This window comes from Struthio camelus, chromosome 17 (genome assembly GCF_040807025.1).
Source record: "Struthio camelus isolate bStrCam1 chromosome 17, bStrCam1.hap1, whole genome shotgun sequence".
In the NCBI taxonomy this organism is placed as follows: Eukaryota; Metazoa; Chordata; class Aves; order Struthioniformes; family Struthionidae; genus Struthio; species Struthio camelus.
Window position 1 is genome coordinate 9,902,124 of NC_090958.1, and position 23,090 is coordinate 9,925,213.

At 41.4% G+C, this 23,090-nt stretch overlaps 1 protein-coding gene across 2 annotated transcripts; it reads right to left on the reverse strand.

Moving 5' to 3' along the window:
• Window positions 1-27: 27 nt before the first annotated feature.
• SNAP29 (synaptosome associated protein 29) lies at window positions 28-22,869 on the reverse strand. 2 transcript variants are annotated; one of them, XR_011135039.1, is made up of 6 exons: window positions 22,550-22,847; window positions 20,989-21,185; window positions 19,921-20,006; window positions 18,490-18,594; window positions 16,484-16,745; window positions 28-2,525 (listed from the first exon to the last, which is right to left on the reverse strand). XR_011135039.1 is itself a non-coding variant. In XM_068910985.1 (6 exons), exons 2-6 carry the CDS (start codon window positions 22,748-22,750, stop codon window positions 16,588-16,590), a joined length of 747 nt encoding a protein of 248 aa, XP_068767086.1. In that variant the 5' UTR covers window positions 22,751-22,771; window positions 22,850-22,869; the 3' UTR covers window positions 12,417-16,587. The 2 variants fall into 2 exon arrangements, 1 of the variants encoding a protein (XP_068767086.1); XM_068910985.1 differs by lacking the exon at window positions 28-2,525 and adding an exon at window positions 22,850-22,869 and having other exon boundaries at window positions 12,417-16,745; window positions 22,550-22,771.
• Window positions 22,870-23,090: the final 221 nt, after the last annotated feature.

The window sequence follows — 23,090 nt, forward strand, 5'->3', positions numbered from 1 at the left end:
GCCCCTGCGGCCTGGCGGGCGGCGAGGGCTGGGGTGCTGCGCTGCGGGGCCCCGGCCCGGCTCGAGGCCCCCATCGGGCACCGAGTGACCCCCTCAGCGCGGCAGGCCGTCCGCCCGCCGCGCCGCCCCGTCCTGAGCTGGGGAGATGAGGAGCAACTGGGGAGCGAAGGGTCCGGCGTGCCAGCCCTGCGGTCCCGATCTTTCCTACCCTCGCCCCTCGTCGGCCCGTTACCATCAGACGGGGATGGCGACGGCAGCCTTATCGTGGTTGTATTTCTCCTAAATTACAGTAATCACTTTTTGTCCTTCGAGATGGAAGCTGGTTGCCGCAGCGTTGCCAACGCCAGCAGTTTTCGCCTGAGCGTCGTGGTGTTAAAGCTCTGCCGGGGAGCCCAGCTCTGGGAATCACCAGATCGCGGGAGAACCTCTGATGTAGTTTTGGCCTGACGAGTTTCTCATGCTGCAGGGTGCAAAGACCAGCTGAGCAGGGGACCCTTGAAGACTCAAAACCAGAAGGCAGATTAAAACAATTCCAAATCTATTACGATACAAAACCTCATTATTTTTACTTAAGCCTCATTCATTTTTCATACATGGCGCTGGGAGTTGCCAAAACCGGATTGGATTTCCCGAAGGAGCAGCAGGCGCAGCGATGCCGGGACACCTCGCTCTCTGCCGGAGTACGCAGCCCCGGGCTGCGGGCTGGGGGTCCCTCTGCCGCGTGTGGGAGGCCCCAGGGGCGGCCGATGGCACTGAGGAAACCCCCGACCAGCCCAGCGGGTGGGCGGCGGAAAGCGCCGGCGCTGAGGTCTCCGCGTCCGGGCTCCTACCTCCCCAGAGCGCTCACGTGGGCATCAGACACCAAGGTCTGTTCTTTCAGAAGCAAAAACCAAAAAAAAATACAGCTGAGGAGAGGACATCATTTTTTTCACACGAGTCTCAATAGCAGTTTGAGTAACGTCTACGCCATGTGTTTGTTTATAGCCCTTTATTTACCACGGGTTAGCAATCACAGCTTCTAAACCAAGGCAAATGAAAAGCAATGCAGAGACAAGGCCGTCAGTGGGACAACAGGACATGATCAGACGTCGGTCCGTTTTGGTGTAATAAACGTGTTCTGTGTTTTTGCCCCTGTCCGGCTGCCCTTCCTCACAATCACTTTATGGATGCTAACTATTCAGAGCTCTAATTGCTAATTGTTGTTCTCTAATCTTATAGCTAATTAGCTCTGTTTTTTAAAAAAAAACCTACAGACTTTCATCACCTCTTTTACAAATAAAGCAGGACCTTTAAGTAATATGCATATTTGTAGAATCTATATTTTTATATTACACTTGTATTTTAAAGGAATTTTTAACAGAGGAAATAGACAACAAGTTTCTCTTTGAGACATATGTTTTTATTAGCGAGGATTACAAATGCACAAAAATCACTGTACTGCGGATTGCCCGCAGTACAACTACTCTTGGTAGTTCGGCGCTAAACTGCTGGCAGGTACTCACTGGCTAAGGGAATCAAGGCTCTTTTCAAGTATAATTAGAATGAAAGGTCTCTCATATTTCTTCAATCCAGTTTTAATAAAAAAATGTTTTGTGCCCACGTCCAGCTGGCCAAATCCTACTAATTACAACATCATATCCTTTCTGTCGTTAAAAAGGCATCTCACTGTTTGTGTGAGTGTGCTCTACCACGCTTCTGTCCGCTCATGACTTTCTCCTCATCTGTACCTTCTTTGGGCTGTTTTGTGTTTAAACATCTGTTCTGTTCAACGCCTTGCTTTGTTGACCACAATGGTTAGATTCTTCACAAGCCTGATCAGCCTGTTTGCAATTTTGACATAAATCAAAAAAAAAAAAAAAAGGAAAAATAATCTTGCCATTTTTCCTCCACTTAGCAACTAACTGAGCTTCCAAAGCTAAATAAATTGACCTCAGTACAGTCAACTCTGTATGGATGATTCAGCTGAGTTTTTTATGTTCTATATTTAGTTTGGGATCTCTCAAACAAAAAGCACTATTGGCCTTATTTAAGGCATTTCTCCTATAATCTATTAACAGGAAATTTAGAGGTTCTCAGGCTCTAAATGTTCAGTGTGCCAGTACCCCACGGACGGGCTAACTGCTACTCTTCTGCTCCTTCATAAAAGGCAGAGCCAGGGCCTGCCGTTACCAGCTGAGAAGGGTGTAATCCCTAGCAATCCTTTAATAGCACAAATGGAGCCGCTCCTAGTAAATGTTTCTCTGCTTTTTCAGAGGTTGTTCTCCTCCAGATGTTCTGTTTTCTGGCTCCTCCTGTGGATGGAGCTGCCGCCTGCTGCTCTTTTTCAGTCTTTGAGAACAGCCTTGAGAAGAGCTGCATTTTTGTCTTGGAAGAGCTGTTACTTAAACGGAAAAATGTTGTATGTATTGTGCGTGCCCCGGTCTTCTTCCCCCAGAACCAGCCGAGGAGATCTCCCTGGGAAAGCAACGGGCGCTTCTCTTAAGTGTTCCTCCTAGCGTCTTGCTCCACAACATCAGTTCAAATCCCTGTTAAATTAGAAAAATGTTCAATTTGCAAATGTTTGTCTGTTTTTACAGTTTTGGTTTAAAAAATAAAAAAATAAAATAGCACTTGCACATATTCTGGCCTACATAGAGAGTGCTCTCTAGCGGAGAGCAGGAGACCTGCCTGAGCGTGAGCAAGTAAAGCCTCAGGGGACAGGGAGTCTGCAAGGGGCGCGTCCCTGTTGCTGACCAGTGTGGACTGCTGGAAAGCCAGCGCGTGTGGCACAGCAGTGGACACAGACTGTTTGATCTGCATCTGTTTCCAGCCATATTCTGGCTGGAGCCAGTCTGACTGCCAGCGTTTTGCCTAATCGGAAAATACCAGCATCAGTACATCAGCACATCAGCACGTCGCAGCCCAAAGATGTGGTGGAGCAACGGCAGTTTCACAACTCCAAAAGTTCTGATTTGGTCTCTCGCTGGGAAAAAGGACACTTTCTTGCATCTCAAGGCTTTCACTGACTGTCATATCGGCTTCAGGATCCAGTCCAAAATTGTACTCCTTGTTTTCAAGCCACACCCTTGCTCCTTGGACTTCTATCCAGCTCGTCTCCTGGAGACTGCGGAGCCCTCCCCTTTCTTCCATCATCTTGGCTCTCCCCTTCCAACAGGCTCCTCACTGCTGAGTCAAGAGCCGTCTCCTTTCCTCCTCTCCCATCCAGAGCTGACGTCTTGTATGTGTGCCCTCCAGTCATTCTCCATTTTACTGCAAAGTTCCAGTACAAATCATGTTCTTTTCCCCAGCTTCCACTTCTCTGCTCCTCATCTGTTCTCCTTATTCTTGAGCACCTAACTCCGGATCACGCAAAGCACTTTGAGGCTCTGGATGGGTTTCTTCTGTGGTTTTTGTAAGTCATTGTGCAAGTTCCTGACAGCAGACTGGTAAAAGTTGTAAATAAAACATTTTGCAGAAACGATTTGAAATGTAAAAATTCTGTTGTAGAATTGTTTGATCTGGAACTGCTCAATGTTTAAAATTCCCTCTACTTCCTTCTCTGGCATGAGAATGGGGATAGACACACTTACTATTTAAACAAAATCCTCTGTTTTGGTGGATTTAACTGCTGACATGGTCTTGATAAAGGTCACGGTATGAATTTATAGTTCTGTATGTGAAGCCCCATTCTGTATTCCCTATGCATGGAAAGCTCTGCTGGAGATGATAAAATCTGATGGTATTTAATGTCAAAAGGAAGAGCAGTGTCTGGAGGCAGTAAGAGTGCAGGCTGGAGGTCTGCAGATTCCCCACAGAGCTAATGCCATGATGATACATAATTTACTTGTAACTTGCAAGCAATATGCCTGTCTTTCCTCCCAGAAGCATTTCCACTTAAAGAAGCAGTTTCCGCCTGTCTTTGTACAGTGCGTCGATATCCTTGCTCTCTCTGTATTCGTACAGTTGTTTGGTTCTTCTCTGGACACTTGCGTTCTCCAGGGCTTGCAGCACAGATGCTGAGCTACTTGCATGGCAGTACACGAGGCAGCTGAAATTGCAACTCCTCCAGCCCAGCCTTGTAAAAACAGAGGTCTACTGATTAGTGACACAAAGCAGAATAAAGGGCATGAGAGTCAATGTCTGTCTTCAGAATCACGACAGATGGGTCAGGGCTGCTTGCTACGTCAACCTTTTTATAAGCTGGATTCCTCCAGAGTGTTTGCTCTGGCAGCTCATCCATCAAAAGGGTAGAGGGTGAACATGTTCTTTGAAAATATAAGTAATGAAAAGAAATGAGGTAGCTAATATAAATCAAGTGTTCATTTATTGCTAATTTTGCTAGTTCTGGAATGACAGAACCCCAGCTAGTTAAAAATAGATAAAGTCTTAGTCTAGATGGGCTGAATGGTTAAATACCATTCAGGAAAATAACTAGTAAGCGAGCATAACTAGGATATGAGAATGAAAGGATGAAAAGGTCCTTAAGGGGTCTTCTGGTAAATACTCCTGACCTACAGCAGAATTGAATGAGCCAATGTCTTCTAATCACAGATTAATAGGGTGATTTGGAAAATGATGACTATATTGACTGTTAGTGCCTTTTAGCTATTTCCTTTGAAACAGGCCCTTGACAAGGAAACCTCAGTGTTCATTTTCTTAATATTATTCTATTATCCAGGAAACAGGATAAAGCCAAGAAAAGCAGAAGCCCGATTACATTTCAGGGCATAGTAGTAAAACATGCAGATGGTAAACAGACTTTTAATTTTATATATGGCCTTTACAATATCTTTCCTCTTCTACTAATCCTGGAAAGAAGCACACTCTAAATTCATAAGCTATGAATTCCCCCGGCCCCCGAAGGAAGCAAGTCTTATGACTACGCTTTCCCTTTGCTTGCCTGTTTCCTTTTCTCTACTCATGTAAGTTTTGAGACCACTGGCCAAATCCAACTATATGTGACAGAGGGGAACGGGCTCAAAGATATTAGATTTCTGCGAGTTTCATGAAAATAGGCAGCCAGAAAGTGGAGAGAGACTTCTATTCAGAAGGAACGGCTGAAGTGGGAATTCTTGCAAATCTAAGCAGCAGCAAACCCCAAATCATGAAAGGAAACTTTGACCAAGGTCTGCACCTCCTCACATTAGTTTTACTGTTTGCAAAATTTGTTGTTACCTTTCTTTATGCCCAAATTCCTGTTTTTATATGAATCCGTACCTTAATCTGCATTAACGTTAAAGACAGTTTCATAAATTTCCTCCTGAAAACACCATTATTTTCTGAACTACGTTCTCCCCTTCAAAAATGGACTTCTACTGACCATATAATGCTATTTTACATAACGCAAAGGTCCTGAATTTTATTAACTTGTAGGATTTCAGAAAGCTGAAGATAAAAGTTACCCTAATTTTCTTACTGTTTTCTCCCTTTTGAATTGTTTGTGGATCAGGTTTTAACAGAAGATCTCCCCATTTCATGGTTCTTACTGACTGGCATTCTGGAACTTCAGTCTTAACTAGAATTTACTAGACATAAACATGTTCCTCAGAGAGGTTCAACAGCTAAACATGTTTGCTACCTTTTAGATTTTTGAGGAAATTACAATCCAAACTGTCAAGCTAGAATAAAATGTAGGTGAGCAGTGTTACATGCTGCATGTTCTCATAAAGAACTAAGTTAGCTTAAAAAAAAAAAAATCCCAGCAGTGCTAGTAGAGACAATATATGAGCACTTTTGCTACCGTGTCGCTAGAACAAATTTAGATGACACAGTGATTAAGGCATCTGTGCCCTCTTTATCCCAGTGCTTTCAGTGTAACTGATATTACTTGTACCAGTGATGTTAAATAAAGGGGAAAAAACTCTTGTGTGGAGGCAGCCTCAACAAGCACCAGAGGGAATTTACAATCCTATCTTTTTAGAGTATAGTTAATCTTTTCAGAAATACCTATCTTTTTAGAAAGATCTTCCTCTATCTAAAAAGAGTGCTTGGTACTTCCCGCGTTTTTTCTAAAGAGAACCCAAAAGGTGCCCTGCAACATAAAAAATGACATCAGTCTTTTGGCACACTCTGCTACTCCAAATACATATAGTTATTAACAACAGCATTAACAAATGCAAAAATGAAAGAGGGACACATACAAAGCGCTAGTTAAACCATTTATTTAGCATTTTGTGGCCATACACCTTTGCAGATTTATGTCCCTGCTCATGGAAAAATGTGATCGGATAAAGTATTCATTTCAAAAAGAATTTGCGGACATCCAGTTATGCAGTAGCTTTTAGCTCCCTCCCTCTTTCTGCACCGCACAATACCGTGTCCAAGATGGGAAGGAATGCTCTTCAGTCCCAGGGGCTGAGCTCTCTCCTCCGTCCTGGCCATCCGCACTGCATCTGCTCTGACTCCACGAGGGTCTGGTTTGGGCACGCTTAAAGCACTGGCTCAAGTAAAGCTACGTAGCCAGAGCACATCAGGAACGAGCCTTCTTGTTTGTTTCTGTGAGGTTCTATCTCTTTTCATCTCATGAAGGCTGAAATCTAACTGTTAAAAATAATAAACTCCTCATGCTTTATTCCCTCGGTTATGGTGGAAAAAGAGGAGTAAAGATTGGAAAACAAACAAGCTTAATGTTAGGAAATACCACTTTCATGATCCCTCCTGAAGATCCTTAAATATCTGCATTTTTCTGTTCTCGCTCAGAATGTGACTGAGACATCACATGATACGTTGCCTGATGCAAGAACTATGTTCAGTTAATGCGTTTTGCCAAGTTCGTGTCTGCAAACGGGAGCTTAGTTTGCAATGTCTGGCCTGCGTCTGGTCATACTCTTTCACAAAGCAAGAGAACAAACGGATATATAAATGTCTGGTAAAACACAGGAAACACTGTGTTGAGCTTTTAGATCAATTGCACCAAAACAGGTGTGCCCAAATCCAGGCCACAGGATTAAAACACAGCCCAAGCCTGTCCTTGTTTGTAATGCAAAGCTAAGCATTTTGGAATGGTCTGTCCCTTCCCAGTCCAGTCATCTCGTAGCAAAAAATGAAGCAGTTGCATTTACTGGTGACGCCAAGAGTCGGGTAAGCTGTGAGCTCAGGCCCTCTGTGGTTAATCTGGGCTTCCGGGTTTGCTTGATTGGCATGTTATCTCCTCAGCTGTTAGGTTACGGAGCAACAAACCAGCATTTATTAAACTGCTTGTCTCAGATATCACTTCCTTTCTATTCATCTCCATTCATAGCTACATCTGACACGCAGTATTATTTTCAGTTATATTTGGCTTGCATTTGATCCAACTTTCCAGCTCCTCTCTGCAGCATGTAAATACAACAGCAGTGAAAAGAAGCCTTTTGTGCCCTTGTGCTAGGAGGATATGGTGAACATCAACATGGATGTGTTCCTGAAGATCAAACTGTTTTCTGGAAGTCTGCTCACACATTTCATAATCCGTCTGTTTTCTGTAGAATGCGGTTATTTAAAGCAACAAAGTTCACTTCAGAGATACAGTACAGTAGCTGCTGTTTATGTTGATATTTCTGGTAAGGCTCAATATTGTCTATTTTCCATTCTATCTCAGTACTGCCTTTAATTGCCTCTGTCCACCAGATTTACGTATTATCCCTCCTGGCTGTTCACTCCCAGACTCTCCTTTACTTGGCAACCTTCTAGTTACTCAGTACTACAGACAGAGGTACTAAAATGGCAGAGCAGTTGATGAGAGTCAAAATAAAACTGAATTATGTTATACTACGTGGCCTACAGTTAACTGAACAATTAAATAACAGAGCCTCCAAGACCGTCATCAAAAGTTCTCTTTTTCTTTGCTAAGACTGCTCATTTCAAGTACTTTTGGACACGAATGTAAGAAGGCTGAAGAGGCTTAACATATCTCCAAGCGTTATCCAATTCCATTATTTATCACTACTCCAAGGAAGGGTAAGTTAGAATTAATGGTTCTCTTTCAAATACCAAATGCAAGTTATTCTTGCAGGACTTGGCCTCATAACCCTGACACTTGAGACCTGGGGAAGGAGACTCCCTGGAGTTTCCTGCAGGTAATTAACATACTCAGGCTGACGCAGCAATGTCTACATATGCCTAAATGCAAGGATGTAAGGAAACTTAATGATTTTAATCTCACTCTCAATATGCTTAAGAAACATGCACGTATTTAAGTATCTTCTTGAATTAAGGCCATAGCTTTTTGCATTTTTCGTCTACCCATAGAGCCGCATAGGCCAAGACCTAATGCGCTCAAACCCCGCGGCTCTGTCATTGCCAGTGGCTGCTGATATATGGAAACCAAGGACGGGCTGCTGTGACCCGCGGTGAAGAGCTGCTTTGGCTGCACTGCTCATCCCACCCACTGGTGCACAGGCGAAACCCTTGGGCTTCTGGCAGGTTGCCACTGTAAACTCAGTGCAGCATATGTTAGCCTGAGGAGGGAATAAGGCTCCAATATTGCGCTTCAGATGCTGATCAGTAAAGCAGGCACTTGAAAACAAGTGTTTATTTAGCTTACGCAGTTTGTGGAAAGAAAAACAGCCCCAGGAATTTGAAGCTAGAAATGCCAGAACAGTCAGGTGCATCAGATTACTAAGAGTGATCTTCCTTCCCACTACCTGCAGCGAGGACGATCTGACCACACTGTCCTTCCCAGACATGGATCTGGGCAAGCAACTGAAATGCAGCTCAACAAAAAGCCATTCAAAAGGCTCAAGACCAGGGACTCAGCCAATAACAAATAAACACCTGGAGATGGAAAATCCTTCTCCTTTTTTCCTCCCACATGTTTTGGGATCATCATGCCAGGAAATGTATTAAATCACACAAATTTCAGTCACAAATGTGTGGCTTGGATGGCACACTATATTGCTGAGGAATATGGCTAAGGAAAATAGCAATAATTAAAAATCCTTTCAGGGTCAGTAGTGAAGAGAGGTCAGAGAGTCAAACTACAACTTACACTGATTTCTGAAAACAGTACTGATGTGAGAGGACGTTTCCCGATATTCACGCAGGCAAGCATTAAGAGAAAGTGCGTACATTAAAATCAGAGGAATCTCAGCTTAATATTTTCTACTATGATTCAGCACAAAGGTTTTGCTTGACTGGAAAGGCACTGCCACCTAATCAGGAGAGGGGGAGAGCAGCCTTGTGCTTTCTGTGTCCGGAAGTCCATTTTTATGCCTCTTGAGACCACGGCTTCTTTTGCTGGGCAACAAACACTAGCTTGTAGCGTGCTTGAGTTATACTGCAGCTTAAGAAGGTTGGTGCATTCATAGCATTCAAAACAGGACCCTGCAAGCTAGGACTTTTCCACTTGGACTTCACTTACTACTCCAGTTTAGCTTTCGTTCATTAGTCCTTGCTAAACACGTACCAAGGAAAATTAATACATCACCGAATTATTGAAACCATGTCCTTTAGGAAAGAGAAATATAGAAAATCCTTCTCTCTGTATCATGACACAATATTTTATGACAAATATTTTCTCCTTATACCTGGGGAGCGCACAGGGTGTGAGGCCGCAGCCGGCAGGCTGCTGCACTGTTGCTGCCTGTGCTGGAGTTGCCACTTTGAGTGTTATGTGGTATGGGGGGATAATCCCAAAGACGGGGGCTAAGGATTAGCACCCACAAAAGTTGCTAGGTCCTGCCTATGCAATATTACCACATGCAGCTCTAGGAATAAAAGTGAGTGCCAGAAGTGTCAACAGCCTGTAACACAACATGAATGAAGCAGGTAAGATGATGCTCGAGGGTCTTCTCAGCGGCATCGTCAGCAGCTCAAGTATTTTCAGGGCTGCAGAACTTTGAAATCAGAATTGCCTCAACAGGTCTCCATCAAATTCCCGCCTTTTAAAGGCCCTTGGCTTGCAACACAATCACATAACAAATGAACAGGTAAAAAGTCCTTGGGCATTCAGTACTGGTCATCCACATTCATTACTGTGGAAGGCAAAATACAGACTGAGGCTGTGGCTGCCCCACAAAGCTCTCTCCACGTGCAGGTAACTGCAATCATGTTTTAACCTTTGCTTTCTTACATGGCAATTTTGTAACTTTAGTATTCACCTGGCACTGCTGGACACCTTGGCTGACTTCCTGCCTAGACAGCACTTGAACAGGGAAGGAACATCCTGTCATTGTCATCCAAGAGGATCGGAGGGCAGAGAAGTAAACACACTGGCCAATCCAGACACAAGGCAATGCAGAAAACAGGACAGTAAAGTAAGATGATCAAAATCTGACTTCATGAATATTAGTATGAATTGACTTAGTACTGAAATTACTATGATTCTTTCTGGAAGCTAAGAATTGACCGTGTTACCACCCTTTTCAGTCACTTCACACAAGGGAATTGCTGCAGGCATTTTTCTTTGAAGGCACCCAAAGATACCACTCCACTAACCCTGCAGCAGACAGGCGTTAGATGCAAAGCCACACTGCAATTACACAGAAACTCTGAGACAGGAGGAGGACTCAACTCCTCCTCAAAATTGAGTCAAATTCCTAAATAATCCTAAATAATCCGAGCTCAATGCAGTGTTAGGACTGGCAGAATTAATATACATATGAGAGTCTCTTGAAGAGAATGCTTCTTCAGTTAGCTATTTCTTTCCATAGGATAGAGAGTGCACGAACATTAGGGATGACAAAGCAAAAAAAGTTGGGAAAGACGTAGGAAAGGTTCAGCTACAGAAAGCAAAATGTAAGATGAATCACTTCATTGAATATAGAGAGCAACTAAAAGCCAGAAATTATAAATATCCCAGCTTAACCTAGCTGACCTTGGAAGACTGTAAGAAGATACACTGGAGCTGGACAAAGATTTCTTATGAATACTATCCATCAACAAGACAGAACAGTTTTACAATTACTATGAAGGAAGAAGAAAAATCCTCTAGAATTAAGATGCCAAAGAGACCAGCTGTTTTCCCCAAAATATGCACAGATAGAGATAGAAGCACTTGCTAGAAGGTTCTGCCTCACCAGCAGCAAAGTCCCAATCCATCTAGACTTTTTATAGCTGAGGCAGGGCTCCAAAGTCACCGTACTTAGAAAACCTTGCCTGGCAGTGAGGGATCTTCTGGATTTGGCAGTCAGTTTGTTCTGCAGGTACCTCCCTGCTTTCTCTCAAGTGAGCCTTACCAAGCCTCCAATTCTGGCCCCAGTGCAGTTGTTCTTTGCATTTTCCTATTCTGGGAGTCCATAAAATATTTATCTGGAAGCAAACAAATCAATCCCCTACCAAAAGGGGATGAAAACTGTAGAGCTCTCTCTTTCCAAAGCCGAACCAACCAAACCTCTTCTCAGAGGCAGAGGGAAAGAGAGAGACAGGCAGAAACACTGGGGTCCTTTTCTCCAATAGCCCCTGCTCTGCCTGCTGTTACATACTTGCATGAACATCCTTCATTCAGCTCCCCTTTCTCTCATATTTCCCAGAAACACAGGGGCTGTGTTGTAATCAAGCAAGTTCTTGAGAAAGCACAAAAGGGCCGAATGCCTGACCACCCGGTAAACAAAAAATCACCCTAGACTTGTGTTTTGAAATGCTCTGAGATTCAGGAACTGATTCTGCATGCAAGTATAGCAAGCTAATAATATTCCTTGCAGAGACCCAGAATCCATTGCATTACTCCATTCTTTATTGTCTTCCACAGGACTCTTGGCATTATTTTTCCATATGCAACAAGGTGCAGAGATGGAAGAGCTCTCCCTTCCCGTTTGCTGAAGAACGGTCAGTGCTGCAAGGGCAGCAAAATGGCAAGATTTTAAAATTCAGACAAGTTCAATCTCTTTCTAGCATATTGATTTTCCCTTTTCAGAACTTTCGTAATAGCATTTCTGAATCTTTGCTTTATGGCGCTGAATAAACTCCATCACCCCCCACAACAAAATTCAGAACCCAACTTTCTCCATTCATATAGAGATAACAGCCTAACTGGAGGTTAGGGCATTCTGGAGATTTTTGACATCCCCAAATTTGGGACCACACAGCAATGTTATACCCACTGCTTTTACGCTTTCAAGATAGAACAAAATTTTTGTGCCTCATTCCTAGTCTGCCCTCCTTCCTATCTTCACATATACAACCAGTTAATGGTATTCCTCATAGATACAAATACCTATGGAAAGATATTTTTTAAAATTAGTATCTTGGGTTATTTTATCATCACAAGTTTAGCATAAATGCATGCCTGCTTGCATTCCTCTTTCAGGATCCAGAACCAACTCAAAAGTCAAGTAGAAATTTAATATGCTCATTTTATTCTCCAGAAACAAAAATAACCACCTGCAAACTAATTCTGATCTAACTGGCACAAAACCTAAATTCAATAGACTAGGTCTACCATTTTAACAGATCTTGTTATGGGGAAGAAGTGTAAATGCAATTATACTTTGAATAACAACAGGAAATAAAGGCAAAAACTCTCCATGAACAAAAAGCACCTTTATTGACCATCTTATCATTCAGCACTCATTTGATTCAATATCCGAAATGGCTGAACTACAGTCCAGTTTATCATTTAAATAAGAGAAAAAGACATTTCAATCTGACTTGTATAAAAAGTGTTAAATTTGGGTGGCCTATAATTAAAGATTAAAAAAAGCCGTATACACAAATAATTACTACCTGCAATTTTGACGATTAAGCTCCATAAGTTTCAAAGTCAAACATAATATACCTCCTCCACATGACATTAATCTTAGAAGTGCCTACAAAACTCCATCTGTTCTGAAGGCAGTGTGGTTGGAAAGTATTTTCTCTTTCGCCATTTAATAAATTACATCACTTCATAAAAACTACTAGGCAGCAAATTTTTCAGATAAATTTGACACATTAAAACAAAAAAAAGCTAAACAACCAAACTTTTTTCAGGGAAAGGCCAGATTCATAAAGATAGCATTTTGTATATAACCTGAGTAAAGGCAGTAGTTTCTCCTAGGAATGCTGGATGGCACCCATACTATGCCCTCATATTACATTATATAGCGTCCCAATGATTTCAGTAGGCCAACACAGCTCAGCACAGCAACAAGTCTTTGCAGCAGAGACTAAAATTCAGCTGCGTAACATCATTTGTTACCATATTCAAGTCAACGCTCCAGAAATTTATGATCAACTACACCTAGGAAACTAGTAGCCAGATTTCCTGTTACTTCTTTACTTCTCCCTGCTTCTCTCCTCTCTTTTTTTTTTTTTTCCTTCTTCCAAATTTATTAGCACACCTTTAAAGAGACAAGCAAACTTCATTTTACAAAGATGACAACAGATTTTTTTTGTTGCTATCTTATTCTTAACTTAATATCAAACTTTTACTCCAGCCAATAACAACAACATTAATCATAGCTATTTTGCTGCAAGGACACTGATTCTTATGTCAACATGAATATTTAGGCAGAACAGTTGGTTTAACTTATCAAGTTAGCACCTCAGTGAAAATTCAGTTTCTTCTGAAAGTCCTGTCCTTAACACAAGATAAGTTTTTCAATGGTATCCAACAAGAAAGAAAAACTACTTTATCTCAGAGACTAAAAAGGAAAGTTATAGAAATAAGTCCTCAGTAACATACGCAAGATGAGTTTTCCTGGAAAGGCAAAAATCATGGGTTTTTTTGTTTTTTCCCCCCTTTTAATTTCCCCTTTCTGCAAGATGCAAAGTTATTTTAGCCAGCAAAAAAAATTTAATCACTATTACAAAACAGTATTGTGTCTTCATGTCACTTAGACCTAAATTCTTTAGCAGCAGAAAGTATAAAGCATTTTTATGAAAAATGAGAAAGGAAAGGGAATTAAGTTTGCAGCAGATAAAGATTCTGTATGGACATAAATGATTATTCCCACAAAAGAAAGCCAATATGCAAAGTAATCTTTTAAAACAAGGCCATTAGACAAAAGTAATAAATAGAGCAGGAAAGCCCAAGCAGTGAGAAAATAAAGGCATGTGCTACTCACTGAAACAGTGAATGGGATTGTTAGAAGAGATGAGAAGTTAGACCTTTGTATAACTTCCACATGGCTGAGTTCCTGGTTTTCTAGTCTGCTTAGATGACAAGGCACTCAAAGCAGAAAAAGAGATTTTTTTGAAATTCCCCTTTCCTGTCTGCTTTTTAAAAGCATCAAAGATACCTAACCAGGATACAGGAAACTTCTAGTAAGGCTGATATAACTAAACTGCTGATCAAGAAAACTGAGTCCATTTTGTGAAGTAATTTAGACTAGGAGGAAAAAAGAACAAAAAAAGGAAGAGCTTACATCAAAAGAGTGACTTATTCACTCTTAAACCAAGTGAAATTTGTGCTTGGATTCAAGCTGCACGTTTCTTTTTATTACATACAGCAGAACTAGATCTTCCAGCTACATGTCTTATCTGTTAACCGTTAACTCAGTGGAGAAAATGTCAGCCTACATCCCAGCTACCAAAGTCTTATTTTGGAGAGTCAAGTTGTGACATAGTTGCATTAAGATGAAGGTAGATTTCAAACTAAAAGGAGTGTCATTAATTATTAGGGAATTTTTTTAATATTCTCTGTTGTGGATAGAACCTAAAAGTCCCTCTTCTTAAAACACAAATATGTCTGTTAATCAGCACTGGGGAAAAAAAAAAATTCTTTTCATCTTTTTAATTAAAAAGGGGAGAGTCAAATAAGAAATCAGAACAGGTACAATCAAAATTTCAACCTAACTTCACTAAGGTACTCAATAGTTTTGAAAACTAACGATCCCTTCTATCTACAAAACAAATGCATCAGCCTTCTTGAGGTATCAAATCAAATCATTCATGAATATCCTGGCAGAGAAAGGGAGAATTAATCACGGTATACACCCGCAAGAGTATATAATATATTGATATTAATAGGCTTTTTCAAGCTTCCAAGTGAATATACATGACATAGTGAAAATTGAAAAGCTATTAAAGATACTCAATAATTCATAAGTTTTTATGTCGCTGCAAGTCACAGCTTTTTTCGGGGACTGAAATCAATGATATCAGTAAGATAAGGTGAAACATTGGCTCACCTTAAACCTATTTCACAACTCTACTTTGCTAGTAACCCCAGGAATAATTATTTTTCCATAACACAATGCCCAAGCGTAGCTTGGGCTTTAGTGATTTATTTTTCTACGAGTGAACTTTCATGAGACCTAGCAAAAGATGAAATGCTGAAGATTTCTTAGGTCTGGTTTTAGAGTCTGGTACATTTTGCAGCAAGTTAGCTCAAAGTAATGAATCCCTTAAAAAAGGAAAGGAGAAAGGAGCCTGAATGCCACGTTCCTAAAGGATACAAGCCTGATAATCCTTAACCCCAAGATCATCCTTTCATTTATAAAGCACACGGCACCAGCTCAAAGTGACTATCACTTCTTAGCCACTCATTGTCATTTGTGATAGTGAGTGTTGCAATACCGACACAAGTCCCTACTGTGATGTGTACAAAAAAAAAAAAAATTGGAAAGGCCCAACTTGTATCTGGAAGACTCAAAAACATTTTTGAACTTTTCATCATCTGCAGGAACTTTTTGTACCTGCTAAAGTCAATGCTGAAACATGTGAATCATAGCTAAGTTTCCTAAAAACATTGACATTAAATAAGAGACTATAGCATCTCACTCCCTAATCACCTTTGTTTGAAATAAATATTAAATTAAGGAACTATCTCCTACAAACTGTTCATACAAAATCAGTCCAACTCCCCATTTCTAAACTAGAAGCTATTCTTCAAATAACCACCTAACTGAGGAGGCTGAGAAACAGCAGAAAATGAAAAAGCAGAAGGTGGCAATATATATGAAAGAAGCTTTTAGAACACATAAGTTTGAATCCTGATGTTGTTACCCAAACTTTTTGCGTCACTGTCAATCAACATTTCTTGCACACCATACAATACCCTCACAGATCTTTACTGAAAATACTGTAAAGGAGAAAATTCTGTGACTCAGTCATAAACACCATGGTTTATGGATCCACCATTTGGGAAAAGTCATCCTAGGAAAGGGAACAAGTACAGGATATTATCATTGTTGCCTGATACCTTTGATATTTTACAACTTCCATGGAACAGTTTGTTCCTTAATCCCCAGAAATGCTAGAGGGCAGTCACATAGAACTATTTTTACAGCTGGAAATCAGCATTTTTTCAGAATTTAGACTAGCTCTAGGTAAACAAGATTAGCAACATTTGTTCTGAACCAAGCAGCACATTCCGTTTTCCTCCACCCTCTCCCCAAAACAGAGGGGAAATGTAGTTACTTTTCTCATTACAGCTCTCTGGCCAAAGATACTGAAGCATTGTGGACTACAAATTCCTCCATATACACGACACACAGTAATGTAACTGAGCAGGGTATCCAGCCCAAAAGCATTTACCAAGTGCTTGAAGATTTTACTCAACATGCCCTTTTCCCACCTTGTTTACATTAGGAAAAAACTTAAGGTAAAGATATTATGCTGCATATAAGATTATGCAATTTTAATGACAACAAAATCAACAACATACCAAGAAGAAAAGTAGATGTTGCCCAAGATTTTTTTTCTGAGAGATCTGTTGAGATAGGACAGCCAAGACGACCTGATGCTGAAGTAAAAATTTCTACGAACCCTTTAAAGTTGTCGGACTTTTTTATCAGTGCTTGCAATGTTGACATCCAGTGTCTCTACTTTTTTAGTTAGCCGATCAAGCATATCATCCTGCTCCTCTATTTCTGTCTGCAGACCGAGAGCTAGGTTTTTCAGACGACTCAACCCAGAAGACATCTCATCTGTCAAGAGACAAAGGAAGCATAAGAATTCAAAGCTGTAGGAAGCGTACCGTTTAAGTGGACACTATGAAGATTCACTCTTCTCCAAAGGCTTTTGGGTTAGAAAACATTAGTGACAACTACTCAAACTTGAGGGTGCTTCTGCTATTGCAGAAGAACCAATATTTTATGACTGCTAGTGCATTACTACCAGAAAGTAATTACTTCCCTCTTTTTTCCACTACCAGTAAAGTACAAATGCTTAAAGCCAAATTGGATCTCTATAAGGTACTAAATAACGTAGCTCTTAATTTTTCTTACACGTATTTTAAAGTAGGGCACAACTTTTCTCAGCTCTCTATACACAATATGCTCACTTCCTCAATTATTTTTCTTTGGACTGATCTTCACTGCAGAGATATAATCCATATACTAAAGATTTAACCAGCTAACTGTTTAATGTAGATGAAAAAATCCCATCTCCAAATTCCAGATTTTGTAATTAAAGCTACAGGGAAACAAGTTCATTGCATGACTGACTGGCACAAATGTTTCTGAATCTAGTAAGTTTTGTGTGGTCTGGGAGCAGAACAAATGTGCTTCCATTAACTCTTATGTTTGACTACTCCTTTTTGATCTAGTTCTTTCTGATTTCTTTCCAATCTCGTCTTTCTAGGTCAGATAAACAGGGACACATGTAAGCAAAGAGGCATTTTGTATACATACACTACAGAACAAAAGAAGAGAAAGTCAGCTGTATGTTTTTTTGGAAGTAATGCCAAAAATACAGATAATCCACAAATGAAATATTTAACGCCTTTTGATTCTTCTATTTTCTGCAAAACATGTATTTATTTCAAAAAATAAATACACACAACCGTAAATTTTTTGGATCCAAACTGATGTACAATTTACTAACAGAGTTTTAACGGTCAGCCAGGTAAACTGAATGCATCTTTCAAAGAAAGAAGTAAGCTCTATGTAACGCGGAATTAAGCATCCATACCGTTCTTATTTGGATGTTAACCTGAGGCAGTATTTCCTTCTTGAGATTACTAACGCCTGCCTAGTAAGATTTTTCAGAATGGGAAGATGAGCTCGGCCCAGTGATATTCCAGTCCACTTACAGCATGACCCAAAGAAACATTTTCATACCCTGAATGCAAATCTTGTGAAATACATCAGCAGTATTTCCTCACTCAAATGACAAAGATCTGCTAGCATATGAACACTTATTAGTAAGAGTGTTTATTATGGTCAATACTTGGCTTAAGAGAATTAATGCTTTTGGTGTGGGTTTTTTTTTTCCTCCTGGTCCCTTTGTTCAGTGGCAGTTCACAAACCAAAGATTTTTAAAGCACAAGAATGTAACAGAACTACTGAAGTATTGATGCCAGTTACATATCAGTTCTCATAGTAGGTTTATATTATTCCAGGCATCCTAGCCAGTTTGTTTTCCGCCGATTTCATATGAAATGCATTTTTAACTCAGATTTGTCACTTATCTTTGCAGGTAGCTGACCCATAGATGTCCCACAGCATTCAACCATTCATATAGCATATGTTTCAGTCAAACATTGGATTCTGCCAGGTAGATGGTTTTGAAATGCAGACTACAAGCAAATGATTTTTTTTTATTACCAAAGTTCAGAAATTAATTAAATAAAAAATGTTGGCTCGGAACATATTATTAAATTTATCTCTGTCTCGAGAGCCAAAAACTGAAAATAGGATTATGTCAGACAGCGTCAATTTTCTCACTCACCCAAGTTGTTATCAATTTTCTGGTGGTAAGCTCGCAGATGTTGATTCTTCGGATAAGCGTCACGTTGCACTGAAGAAACTGAATCTGTTCTGCTGAAATCATTGTCTGTTAACAGCATAAAACACAGAGTGTTATATAAATCAAAGCTGTAAAGAAAAGTCAGGTTTTAGAAGAATGTTAAAAACTAGTCTGACTACAGATGCCACATAATTACATAAGCTGCTAGAAGACTATCAAAAGCAGTCCAGCATCACTATCTATAGGACATCTCTCAAGATGCAGTTATTAATATATACAACTGGCTGCATATCAAAGCTGTAATTGTCCTCTTCCCAATTGCCTTTTTTCTCAGCTACCCAGCAGAGCTGCAGAAAACAAAAGAGGTAGCAATTTCTGCCAGCATTAAAGTGTTCTCCTAGGTCAAGCCACCTGAGAGTTGTTTCTGCCCTCTGCTGGACAGTCTTTTAATATTATGAGTGGAGATTAATGCATCTAAAAAGAGTCCCAAAAGATTCAAGAAATGATTTTCAGTCAGCTGAGGAGCTTCTAGCTTTTCTGTAAACACATGCATTGCCAATTTTACAGAGCAATGCTGGGTCATCATCTTGTAGTTTCAGTTTGAAACACTAGAAACGTACTTCCTGCACATCGTGTAAAAGTTGAAAAATTATCTATTCGGATTAGCTTGATTTCTAATCAGATTTATCCAAACTACTTATCTAACATTGTATTTCTGAATGTGAATATTTTAGGTAACACCAAAAAAGTATTTCTTTAGAGATCTACAACTCTAAAGACATGCTACTGTTCTCTCACTCTTACCAAATGAATAATTGAACCTCATTTTAAAGAGTAACTTATTTTGTACACAAAAGTCATTCACAGAAGTTAGCTCACTGTGAGAAAGGGGGACGAAGCCAAACCCTCACGTGTGTTTCCTCATGGGAATAAAATACTGACTTCAGTATGGCGGGTTAGCCTGTGTTTGCAATAACATGGAAAACACATCTGACAATTATGGCAAACCACAGTAAAAGACAACCTCTGAACCTACATGTTAACAGTTTGGCAATCATTGGATAAGGCTGCCCGTACATTATGTGGATTCTTGGCCATAGTCTCCTCTGTGCAAATACAAACACCGAATCCTTTTTACAGTCTTTACTGGATACAGCATTATTCCCTTGCAGAAAGGGCTAAAAAAATCCATATATAAGTAATGTTTTCATGTCTTGGGCAAAAAGAGTTTTAGGGACAAGCAATTCCCTCGAACTGTTGGTCATGAAAGCTCACGTGCAAATCTCTGGCAGGAGTTAGGTAGCAATGCATGACAAGAGTTGGGCAGGCTGAAGGGTCTGTGCCTTTACCACTGTGCAAGTCTCCTCTACTGGGAGGAGGACAGACATTCAACATAAAATAAAATTAACAAACCTGAATTATCTAGCCTCCTTAAATTTGGATGACTTTCCTGGTATTTTGACTCTTGCTCTTTGCTAGACATCATTGCTTCTTTTAATCTGGTAACGCAGAGAAAAACAAAACATTCTTATGTACCACAGGCTTGAGTCTGAATCTGTTAAACAAGAACAGGTATTTTGTCCAAGAAGAGTGAGTTTGTTAGGCCCAGTTCAACATGTCTTAAGTGTCATTTGTCTTCAGTGAAAGCACAATAGGCCCCTATGGTGCTGAAGATATCAAAGCTTTGATATCAAGACAAAATTGCTTCCTCATTCTTGGGGACAAATTATTCCTTTCCTCTGGGGGGTGGGGAGGGGAGGGGATGGCTGAAGAGAGATAAGTACTGTAAGATATTCACCTTCACAATATTTATTTTTATTTACAGCTTTTAATAAAAGGTAGAGAAATATACATAACATTTAACAGGAAGCATGTCGATGCTGCAAATCTCGATTTCCTGATAAGACTGGAGTAGGCGCAATAATTCAGAGGGCTCCAAGGAATTACCTGTGATGGCATTTCCTACAAATATGATGTTATTCCTATCACTACTAACATAAAGAAAAGTAAAAATACTTCTAGCAGAGTCAAAGGAAAAAGGATCAACAGATTTCCCTTTATATTTTAAGTTCCAATTTTCCGCTGACTTTTCAGACATGCCACTGGAGATCCAAAAAAGGTCAAAAGGGTAAATGGATTAGGTGAGGAGTTTAGGTGGAAGATATACGAGTGAAACTAGGGAAATTTTGAGAAGACTTTGAGGAGAAAAAAAACAAAAAGCAGGAAAAAAAACCCCAGGAGCCTGGTACTTGGAGAAGTATGGAAGAACACAGTGCGTGTATGCACAGAGTAAAAAGTGAGGGGCCCTGATAACAGAATAAGGGAGGAGTAGGTGACTGGTCTATGTCTCGCTTTACGAAGTACTTCAAAAGAACTACGCTAGATTCAGAACCTCACAAAAAATGTTTAATTCCAGGCAGGTCTCCTGCTTGGCCCCAAGAAAGTACTATCATACCCAAATAAAACATTTATTTCACTTACCTACTGTGAGCATTATACTCAGGGGCTCCGTTCTGCTCTGGCTTGCTGTCTGGAGGTTTGGGTTTGAAGTAGCTTACCAAGCCTCCAAAAACACTCTTAATGCTATTTATGTGTCTTTGACTAGTCTTCAAGTCCTGGTCCATTTTGTCTACCATTTGTTCTGTGCGCTTCAGTACCTCTCCCTGACGTACAAGCTCCTAAAAATATTTACAGAAAAAGGGAAGTTAGTAAGGATAAACTGCAATATCAAACATTTTTAACAGGTACTCTGAAGAAGAATGTTTAACAGAGTTCCTCCATCTATCCACGTTATTTTTAAAGGCATCTAGCCTTTCCACTTACTCCTTTTCCTCCAGGGCATTTCAATCAAGAGTTGCTAGTCAACCACAATGATATGCTATACCAGCTATAAAATTCTCATAACTAAGCAAAGCCCAGTTTCCTGCCACCTACTACAAACAGGATCTAGGAAGTTTTTGTATTGGCCCTCTGTCAGGTTGAAATTTCTATCTGTTCTTGCTGGAACAAGCGTTGTACCAGATGGGTGATGTAGCGAAAACTATGTTTTATCGCATGTGGCTTATGGAATGGCAATGACCAAACAGAATTGCTTCTAGTTGTATCCCCTATCAATGAAAGTCTCATCCACTATTTTCACATTACTGTGGTGTTCTAGATAATTTGGAAAAAGAATTACTACCGGAAATAACTAGAATTTTTCCATACTGCATGATTATTCTTTTTTTTTTGGTGCTAATACCCAAAATGCAGGATTTAGAAATCCTGATACATGCAGCTATGTCATTTACTAATTCAGGGGCACAAACAGTATTCCAAAGCAGTCCAAAGATTAATTCTAGCAGTAAAGTTGCCTGTGGCTAACACTAATGAGAAATAAAGACCGTAGACTCATATTCTCTCCAAAGTTTCGTGAATTCTAGTTGAATATACTTACCTCCTCACTCAAGCAATCCAGCTCAGACAATTCAAATTCTACCATTAACCCTACATCAAGTCTACGTCCTCGACTGCTTTTTGGGCTTCTCTTAAAAAAAAGAAATCACACCTTGGCAAGCTCACACAAGTGACACAAATAGCCCTCTTCAGCCTAACTACCTATGACAGCCTGTGGATGGTCTCAGTATGACACAGGTCATCATGCTACTAACGTTCAAGTAAACACCCCATTAACGGGTGACATAATCCACATAGCCTTTACTAATGAGGTCTCTTAAGGTAAACCCTGTTCTGAAACAACTCCAAAAGAACGAAGGAAATGATTAACAGGGATAAAACCGGGCCCATCATAAACAACTACTCCAGCAGACTTGTCATGTACGCAAGGGAACAGCTGAGGCTTTCAGGAGAACTTTTCACCCAGATAAAAATCAGTAACCATTAACACGCACTTGTAAGAATGCTTAAAAGCTGTGGAAAACACAGCGGAGCTGCAGTCTCGAGGCTCTACAGATAAAGCAGGCCTGTCCTCCAGGGACACGCTGCCTCCGGAACGCTGAGCGGCTGGGGGGGCTCCGGCCCGGCCGCCGCCCCGCAGACCCACCTCGGAGGCGGCCACGCCGACGCGCTCCGACTCGTAGAGCAGGGCCAGGGAGCGGGCCGTGCTGTCGGCCGTGGCGGCCGAGCGCCGCAGCACCTCCCGCTGCAGGTAGCGCTGCCGCTCGGCGCCGCCCGCCGCCGCCACCTCGGCCGCCTCCTCCTCGTCGGCCGCGAAGGGGTTGTAGCTCCTCGGCGGCGCCGCCATGGTGCCGCCGCCCGCCTCGCCCTGTGAGGAAGAGGCCGCAGTGAGCGCGCGCCGCCGCCCGCACCCCGCTCCACAACGGCGCCCGCCGCCGCCGCTCACCCCCGGCTCCTTCCGCCCGCAGGCCGCCGCCGCGCCGGGCGGAACCACGGCGACCCCCCCCCGGGGCGGGGCGAGCGCGCGGCCGCTCCTCTGGGGGCGGGCGGTGGCGGGCAGGAACCATCACGGCAACGGGGGGGGGGGGGAAGAGGCGGGGGGGACGATGATAACCCTCCATCAGTGAAGCCGCGGCGGGCGCCGCCATCTTTATGGCGCGATTGGCCGCCTTGCGGTCCCGCGGGGA